The 9,628-nt window shown below is 36.6% G+C and overlaps 1 protein-coding gene across 1 annotated transcript; it reads right to left on the reverse strand.

Moving 5' to 3' along the window:
• Window positions 1–3,993: 3,993 nt before the first annotated feature.
• Window positions 3,994–9,628, reverse strand: nipal4 (NIPA like domain containing 4). The gene is made up of 6 exons (XM_059526437.1): window positions 9,341–9,628; window positions 6,711–6,974; window positions 6,355–6,411; window positions 6,180–6,270; window positions 5,193–5,353; window positions 3,994–5,111 (listed from the first exon to the last, which is right to left on the reverse strand). The coding sequence occupies exons 1-6, from the start codon at window positions 9,378–9,380 to the stop codon at window positions 4,510–4,512; spliced, it is 1,215 nt and encodes a 404-aa protein (XP_059382420.1). The 5' UTR covers window positions 9,381–9,628; the 3' UTR covers window positions 3,994–4,509.

Genomic DNA, 9,628 nt, shown 5'->3' on the forward strand with positions numbered 1-9,628 from the left:
GGCCATTTAAACTCACAGTCATACTGTTGTCCCTAATAAATGAAATGGCCAGTGTCCTGCAGCTGGATCAAATGACTTCACTCACACTGTCACAGCAGAGAGGAATGACTTACAGAAAACTGTTTGTTGTGTTTGATCAGCTTTCAGATGGGATATGGGACAACTTAGGACTTGATCCATAACAAAAATCATGTTTGCTGGCCATGCAATTTCACTTAACATTTCACTCAACTTATAGAGTGGCCCCTAAAAGGATGCTTTAGTTGCACATGAATGTATTAGATATATTTAGATATAAAATACCAAACCATGTGGCATCTACAAAGAAATGATGCTAAATCAAAAGAAACAAATACAGTTTTCTGGTGTTGCAATGATTTATGACACCTTATGGCTTCCCACTAAAGTTAGAAAACCATAAAGCATCACAATAATTTAACAACAACAAATATGCCATTATCATATATCATGAATTAAAATTATGGGTAAAACATTTCTTTAATGTTTTTGAGAAGTATCTAAAAATACAGTAAAAACAGCAATATTGTGAAATAATAATACAATTTAAAATAACTTTTTTCTGTTTAAATATATTATTTCAAATGTACTTTATTCCTGTGATATCAAAGCTGAATTTTCAGCAGCACATTATGAAATCATTCTAATATTTTAGTTTAATATAGAATTATAATGGCATTCATATTTAAAGTTTCAAGTGTTTAAATGTATTTGTGAATTGATTCAAAAGTTGTGAATGTGTTCTAAACGTTTAGGATTTAAGTCCATTTGAATTACAGCTCTTTCAGGCACGCTATGCAAAACTCTGAGAAATATTTTTATTGGATAGTTTAGGCAGTTTTGAGACCTGTATGACTGGAGTGATGTGTGGAGTGTGACATCTGCTGGTGTAATTGAAAAAGACCATTTTGTACTATGGGCTTCTGTTCTTGCAATGAACTATGGGAGATTTCAGTAGGAAATCTGAATAAATAGAGCAAACCGTGAAAAATCCTGCATAGATTACTTTGAAACTTTATATAACACTTTGGATAAACTTTAAATTCTATCACGCTACTGTAGGCTACTTTTATTCATATGGCTTGGTTTTCTCAAACAAATGGCATTGTAATATTAAATACAAACATTTTACACTGATCACTTTGTGGAGAGGTATTAATAATAATAATAATAAATTAATAAAATGTAAAAATCACTGGCCTAAAGACTTTGATCTTTCCTGATGAACCCAAATGTAACGAAAGAAACTGTCACACAGGTTATAAGTTCTATTGACAGAGTCATTTGACCCAGTGCTCTTCTGGTCAGTGCTTTAAAAGGTAAATACAGTCTTGTCTGTCGTGACGTTTGGAGCTATCCGGTTTACAGGAACACTTCTCTGGCCACACAGACTCAAATATTCCCTCCATTCAAAGATTGCTTGTTTTCCAAATCTGCGGAAAGTCCGTCACTGAATGTGATGGGCCTACTGCTTTACGGTAGAAGCAACTGAAAGCATTAGCAAATAGGGTGATATCAGCTAAATTGGGCCACTTTTTGGTAAATCGTTTGGGACAATAATACAATACCATATATGCCTATTCCATGTGTATTTATGATTAATAATGACTGTTTTTTATAATTTTGTATTGAAATTATGTAATTTCAAATATAAATATTTAGGCCCTAGAGTTCTTGAAACATCAGATGTGCTAACTTTTTTTGCATGAGCAGTTTCAGGTAAAATGGGCCAGCTGTTTCAGGTACAATGGGCCGGTCAAACTGCAAAGGGAAATAGTAATTTTTCATCAATTAAAATTTTAAAACACAACTGCTTATACAGCCACATAACATTTAAACTGCATTAAACAAACATATTCATATGTGCCATTAAAAAAAAAACATTTGATGTGCATTTAAAAACAAACATTTTGGAAAAACATAGATCAGTGAACTGATGTCAGTTGTGTGTATGTGATTATCTTTGTATGTGATTACCTCCCTGTTTTATCTTTGTATCCTTTCCTCTCTGGTCCTTGCTCTTCCTCTCTTTTCTCTCTTTCTGTCTCCTCTCATTTCCTCTGCATTCCTTTCTCCTCACCTGTTCTCCGACTTTCTGTCTCCTCTCTCATCCTTCCTCCCCCCACTTCCTCTCTCTTTCCTTCTCCCTCTCTCCTCTCCTCTCGCTTCCTTCTCGTTTGCCTTTCTCACTGTAAATAAAATATCTACTACCATTATTACTGTTGGGGGGTCATGGTGAGTGTGTGTGTGAGAGAGTGAGGGTGTGTCACACACACACACACACACACACACACACACACACACACACACACACACACACACACACACACCATGACCCCCCAACAGTAATAATGGTAGTAGATATTTTATTTACACACAAACACACACACTCAAACACATGTGTATGTGTGTTTGTGAGTGACACAGATGATGGCCCATTTTAGCTGAAACCATGTGGCCCATTTTACCTCAGTGGCTAAAGGTAAATTGGGCCGCCAAGAAAAACATCACTTTTTCAAAAAATATGTTCCTATACCAAACTAACAACATTATTTCTGATTGATGCCATCAAGACAGATATGCATAAACCAGTTGAATCACCTGTTACTTGTCAAGCACAGTTATGACAATAGTTTGAAATATTTTGTAGTCATTGGTTCTAAATTCCAGAGGGGCTAGGACCTCCAAACCTTAAATCGCCCATTTTACCTGATGGCCCATTTTACCTGATATCACCCTATTTAAAAAAACATAAACCCTCACAAAAGGACTGTAGCTGAACTTTCCGTGGAATCCTGACAGCACATATCTAATCATGAATCTAGTTTGGTCAATAAGCATTATGTATAAATCAGCAAATCTGGTAAATTTAGGCATCACAGTCTCTATATGGATTTCAGCTTCCTAATGCCTGTGTAAAAAAAAAAAAAAAAAAAAAAAAAAAAAACAATTACCCTGTTTAGGTGATCTGTTCACAAGTGGTCAGGCAAGACACCTTCCATGTACTTACATGTGTTTTATATGTATGAGCAAAAGCAAAAGTCTTAGGCCAGTAGTATTTTCACCTTTGGGTTTTGGAGTCTGACAGCAGCCAGTGCTCCACACAGAGATCTGATCTCGTCATCATCAGTCTGTCTGGAACAACACGAAGAAACAGAACAAACTGAGACAGACTCAATCCAGAAGAACTGTGGCAATGTCTCCAAGACACATCAAGGAACCTGCCTGCAAAGCTATGTGAAAAACAATGCGCAAGTGCACCTAAAAGCTTTTTTTTTAACGCATAGTGTGGTCACACCAAATGTTGATTTAATTTAGTTAAGTTAATAGAAATTAATTAATCAAATCTATTAATGGGATTATTTTTGAAGGCATCCTCACTTTACAGCATTTTTACACAAGTGCCTAAAACTTTGCACAGTACTGTAGCTTTGCAGGTTTCTTGATGTGTCTTGGAGACATTGCCACAGTTCTTCTGGATTGAGTCTGTCTCAGTTTGTTCTGTTTCTTCGTGTTGTTCCAGACAGACTGATGATGACGAGATCAGATCTCTGTGTGGAGCACTGGCTGCTGTCAGACTCCTTGTGCAAACAAAAATCTCACTGGATTATTACAATTAATGGCAAAAATAATGTTTGGAAATGTAAACTGATATTTCCTACTGACACACTAAAGCAAAACATACAAATAAATGTTTTTTTGTGTGTGTGTGTGTGTGTGTGTGTGTGTGTGTGTGAAAATACTAGTGGCCTAGTAGACTTTCGCACAGTACTATATTTAATATGACCACTTGTCTTCTGATTTACCAGAAAAATGTGACAGTACACAGCTTACACAAATGAACAGGCTGTAATATAATATAATATAATATAATATAATATAATATAATATAATATAATATAATATAATATAATATAATATAATATAATATAATATAATATAATATAATATAATATAATATAATATAATATAATTCATGTACTATAAACATTATATATTCTCATAAATTGGGGTGGGGGACACAGAGGGTGGGATGTCTGTAAATCATCTGATAGTATTTTCTAGACAAACAACACTACATTTCCTGTGAAATATGAAACCTATAATCTTTATTTTCTATTCAAAAAGTATGTAAATATTTACTGTTTCAAGGTCACTCACACAGTTCCATCCATGCGAATATTTTTTTTTTTGTATATGACATGCTTCATCGGCAGTTCTCTGTAGCAAAGATTTGAAATAACGCTGCGTTATGTTTTGTTTAATGCAGTTTCAGTCTTTAAACATTTCCGAGGTTGCTAAAAGTTCATTCAAATCTTGATTAACAGCTAAATAATATAAAAAAAATAAAAAAGAATATCTGCGTCATCACGGTACTCAGCAGCAGCCAATCCAAATCACTGCGTCATAGTACCACAGCCTTCAGCAGTGAAATCAACAATTAACATTAAGATTGATTCATCTAAACTGTATATCAGATCTGATACAATCTCAGCTGATGACGAAGACTCTGGGCCCGTCCTCTCTCATAGGCGGCAGGCTCTCTATGTTCTCTATCAGGATGTGCTTGTCCTCCCTCTTCAACGGTCTTTCTGGCTGAAAATGGTTGCTTCTTAGATCTTCAAAACACACGTTCAAGTCTTTGAAGAGGTGTAACATGCTCACCCCGATCACAATCACCAAGAAGCCCCCGATGGTGCCCACCACATCCACCCCTGACATGGCTCCCCATTCTTTAAAGAGAATCACGGAGGTGCTCAGGACTACAGTGGTGAAGAAGACGTAGTAGATGGGGTACACCAAGAGTGTATTGAAGGTATCCAGCGACTTATTCAGATAGTTGACCTGGATGATGATGGATCCAATTAGGGTCAGCAAAAGAATCCAAGTGAGAGGGTGACCGACTACGGAAAGGTCAGAGAACATGGTGCGGATCGCAATGCCGAGCCCCTTGACCGAGGACACGGTGAACGATCCGAGCAGTGAGCAGATGCTGATGTAGACTAATATGTTGGTTTGACCGAAGCGTGGAGAGACGTAGAAGATCAGGACCAAACAAGTGACCAGCAGGATGCTGGCAAACACCAGAAAACCTTCAGGAGAAGCAGAAAAAGCTGTTGGTATCCATTACAACATGTTTTCAGTTCTATAACTAATGTTATCTAAACACTAACCCGGATCCAGCAGTTTTTCTGTCATTTCTGTAAGCGTTGTCACCTCTTCCTCTTCAGGTGCATGTATAACCATTATAGTGCTTCCGAGTATGCTGAGCATGCAGCCAATTTTTCCAAGCAGATTCATTGTTTCTCCAAACAAGTAGGCGGACAGAACTGCACTGAATAGAGTAAATAAACATTAACATTAGTACCTTTCCATTTAGTTCTAATAGAAACACAAGAAAAAAAAAGAAAAGAAAAAAGAAAAACCACAAAAGGCCAAAAACAGAATCAATGCATTTGTACTGAGAAATAGACATTCAAGGGATTCATCTGTGGTCTCATGACTTCAGCAGATAAAGATGGAAATCAGTGTGTGAGATAGTCTTGGTACATGTTTATAATAATCATATCATGATGAATTGACTGCTTGTTATTGTAAAGGTTTTCCCATTATATACAATGTATCTATACCCTGTATCGAATTTACATATTAATTTGTTGTTGGGGCAACATGTTGTGAAAAAATAAGTCTAATAATTGGTGTAATAATTGCCATGATTTTCATAATAATATCTAATATTTCATAGTAATATTGAAATATAATTTCTTTCCCTATTCATTTGTTTTGTCTCCCAAAATGCACAATAAAGTCTTAGTTAATGTCAGCCATGTTTAAAGAACAAGGAGTGGTCATGGTGAAACTTCCAAACATTTGCTATCTCTGGAAAGCCGTGCATGTGCTCTGTACAGCACATCCAGACTTAAGACTGTGGCATGTAGAGAAATTCATTAAAATATAATGACCACTACTAAGGACTCAGGGTCTCAGGAGGCTATAGCTCAGATAAAAATGTGCTTTATTTGCGTAAAATGAATTGCAATTCAGGATGTTTTACATTACAGTCATAAATATTTTAAAATATACTAGTCCTCTCACTCACAGACGTGTAAAGTTTACACAGCATTGTGTGGAGCGAGGGTAAATAAGGGCGGTGCTGTTACCTGATAAGAACACTGAGAGCTCCTAAAGGGGTCACCACTGTGGCTGGAGCAAACATGTACGCCGTGAAATTTGCCACTTCACCACCACCCACTGCGAAAAAACAACTTGATATCATCCAAGTCTGTCGGAGGCATCAAAGAAAGATGACTGACAGATGCTTTGCATTGACCTTACTTGTCAAAAGGCCTCCCCACCACAGCCAGTCCTTCAGGTACCCATGACCTCCCTCAGCTAAACAGACAAGCATTTTCACATATTCAGTTTGTTAAAGAACAGAAAACAGAGCCTGCTGGTGATTCTGTCTTTATTAGCTAAGCACAAACAAAGAAGGAACCGGTTTCAAGTTTCAACCAATGTCACACTTCAGTCAAGTCAGATAATTATCATTAAATCCAAATACCCTCATAAACAAAACCAGTCACTCACTCAACATTCTGAAATAGAAACATCTAATAAGGGTTATTTCATCAGAATTTGATGGCACTTTTGAAGTCTTTGTATTATGTAAATCCTGATGTAAATGACCTGACCTGCTCTCGTCTCCCCAGTACTGGCCAAACGCAGCAACGCCTTCTTCTTCAGGATAATGCTTCCTCCTATTAGAAAAGCTGAGAGCACGGCCAGCGTCAAGCCTGTCCAGAAATTGTAGTTGCTCCATTTGTCGATGGTGAGAGCTGCTGCGTTGACTGTAGAGTTTTTATTGAGGTTGTCTACACTAAAAGACGTGTTTCCAAAACCCGTGTCAAACACACAAACACAGGCGGATGTGGGACAGAAGATCCTTATTACTGAACCTTATTACAGGAACAAAGGGGAACAACATGTTACAACAATAGGTTACATTACCACAGTATTTGTTTGGAGTAAAATACCTAACAAAATTGTTCAAAACAAATAATGGCGCTCAAAAAATTGCTTATTCAAATGAAATATTTTGTTATAAGAAACATTAAAAAAATAAAACACTTTAAAAAAAGACATGAAACAGCTAAGTCAACATTGCTAAAACCACAGAATTTCATCACAGTATGGCAAGAAAGGGCAATGAACTCTTCACTGTAATTTTGTTACTTTTTATTCAACATTTTAATACATATATAATTGTTATATAAATTATTTATTACAGAATTTTGGTTTGAAATTTTTAAGTTTAATAAAAGAACTGACAACAGCTGCACAACTAGTTTAAATTTTAATAAATCATAATTCATGGCCACCATCTTATTTCTAAATCGCATACATTTATAAATCACCTTTTAAAGATAGTTTACATACAGTCATGGCCAAGAGTTTTGGCAGTGACATAAAATGTGTTTTTTTACAGTTTGCTGCTTAAGCTATTGTGGTGTTCATTCACTTTGTTTCTAGATTATTGTGTAGAGTGACCAGATGCATTTTAAATCAATGATAAAAGCTTATTGGCCAAAAAAAAAAAACTTTTCACAAATACATTTTTTTTTTTTACTGTTTATGATCTTGACAAAAAAATCACCAGCTAACATTAATTGACTAAGATCAGCAGCACATGTGAAAGTGTGAATGAGTACTAGTCAGGTGAAATCACTATCATACTAAATAGATTGTAAGAGAAGACTGATTTTAAAAGGAGGGAAGAAGCGCTTCCAGTCATTGTGTTATTGTTAGCAATGGGTACCTCCAAAGAAACACGTGCAGCCATCATCACTTTGCATCAAAATGGCCTCACATGCAAGGAAATAGATACAAAGAATATTGCACCTAAAAAAAATCATTTACCAGATCATCAAGAACCTCAAGGAGAGATATTTGACTGCGGTGAAGAAGTTTTCAGGACGTCCCAGAGTGTCCAGCAAGCACCAGGACCATCTCCTCCTGAGGAGTCAGGTGTGAGAGCATCTGTACACACAGTGAGGCCAAGAGTTTGACATCAGCCTGGTGTCAAGAAGGGCAGCAAAGAAGCCACTTCTCTCCAAGAAAGACATCAAGGACAGACTGAAATTCTGGATGAAGTACAAGGATTGGACACAGCAGAAGACTGGTGCAAAGTTATTTTCTCTGAAGCTCCCTTCCGACTGTTTGGGACACCTGGAAAATTGATTGTTCAGAGAAGAAAAGGTGAACGCTACCATGAGTCATGTGATGTGCCAACAGTGAAGTATCCTGACACCATCCATGTGCGGGGGTTGCTTTTCAACCAAGGGAGTGGGCTTTCTCATAATTCTGCCCAAAAACACTGCCATGAATAAAGAATGGTATCCAAACATCCTGCAAGAGGGACTTCTTCCAACAATCCATGAGCAATTTGGTGATGATCGATGCTTTTGACATCACGATGGAGCTCCATGTCACAAAGCAAAAGTGATTAAAGAAGTGGCTCAAAGATCATTACATTGAAATTTTGGATCTGTGACCAGACAACTCCCTGGATCTCAATACCATAGAGAACCTGTGGTCAGTCTTCAAAAGGGCGAGTGGACAAGCAGAAGCCCACTAATTGGAAAGAATGGATCACCATCAGTCAGGATTTGGCCCAGAAGCTAATATCCAGCATGCCAGAGTGAATTGCAGAGGTTATGAAGAACAAGGGTCAACACTGTAAATATTGACCCTTTTTTTTTGCCAATAAAAGCCTTTAAAACTTATGATATACTTTTTTTTTATATGTACCATACAAACATGTGGAAAAATAATCTACAAATACTGAAGCAAACTTTGCAAAACACAAAATGTATGTCCGTGCCAAAACATTTGGCCATTTTTCATCATTTATATATATATATATATATATATATATAGATAGATAGATAGATAGATAGATAGATAGATAGATAGATAGATAGATAGATAGATAGATAGATAGATAGATAGATAGATAGGGAACAATGGAACCAAAGGTACAGGCATAAACAATTATCTGTCATTAACTGAGAGGCTGACATCATACAACAAGTACTGTTTGTCCTTTAAACAAAGATGTTATCATGTCAATAAACATGATGTCATTCATATCGTTTCCAAAGAACATATTGATGAGTCGAAACTAATAACTACTATAACATGCAACTATTACAAATAACCAACCAAAAGCAGTTTTCATATTACATTCACACAAACACATAATAAAATCATATTGCAAGTTAAGTTATGGTAGTCTTTGAAGAAAACGACAACAAACTCTTACCATTGATACATGAATCGGATGGCAGGTGTATGTCTTTCATTGTTTCACCTACTGTTATTTACACGACGGGTTAAAACTTATCGAAATGAAGCCATTTAAAAACAGAACATTTTGTATCAGAATAAACTACGAGGTAAACCTATTTCGTTCGGACTTCGCCTCGGTTCATTTGAATATGCCAGAATACGCGTTCTGCGTCGGTACCAACCCCGCGCGTAACTTCACAGCACAGTGGAGGAAAACACGACACCTGAGATGCGCCACGAGCAAAGCAGGTACACTGTCACG

Source organism: Carassius carassius, chromosome 36 (assembly GCF_963082965.1).
Source record: "Carassius carassius chromosome 36, fCarCar2.1, whole genome shotgun sequence".
Classification (NCBI taxonomy): Eukaryota; Metazoa; Chordata; class Actinopteri; order Cypriniformes; family Cyprinidae; genus Carassius; species Carassius carassius.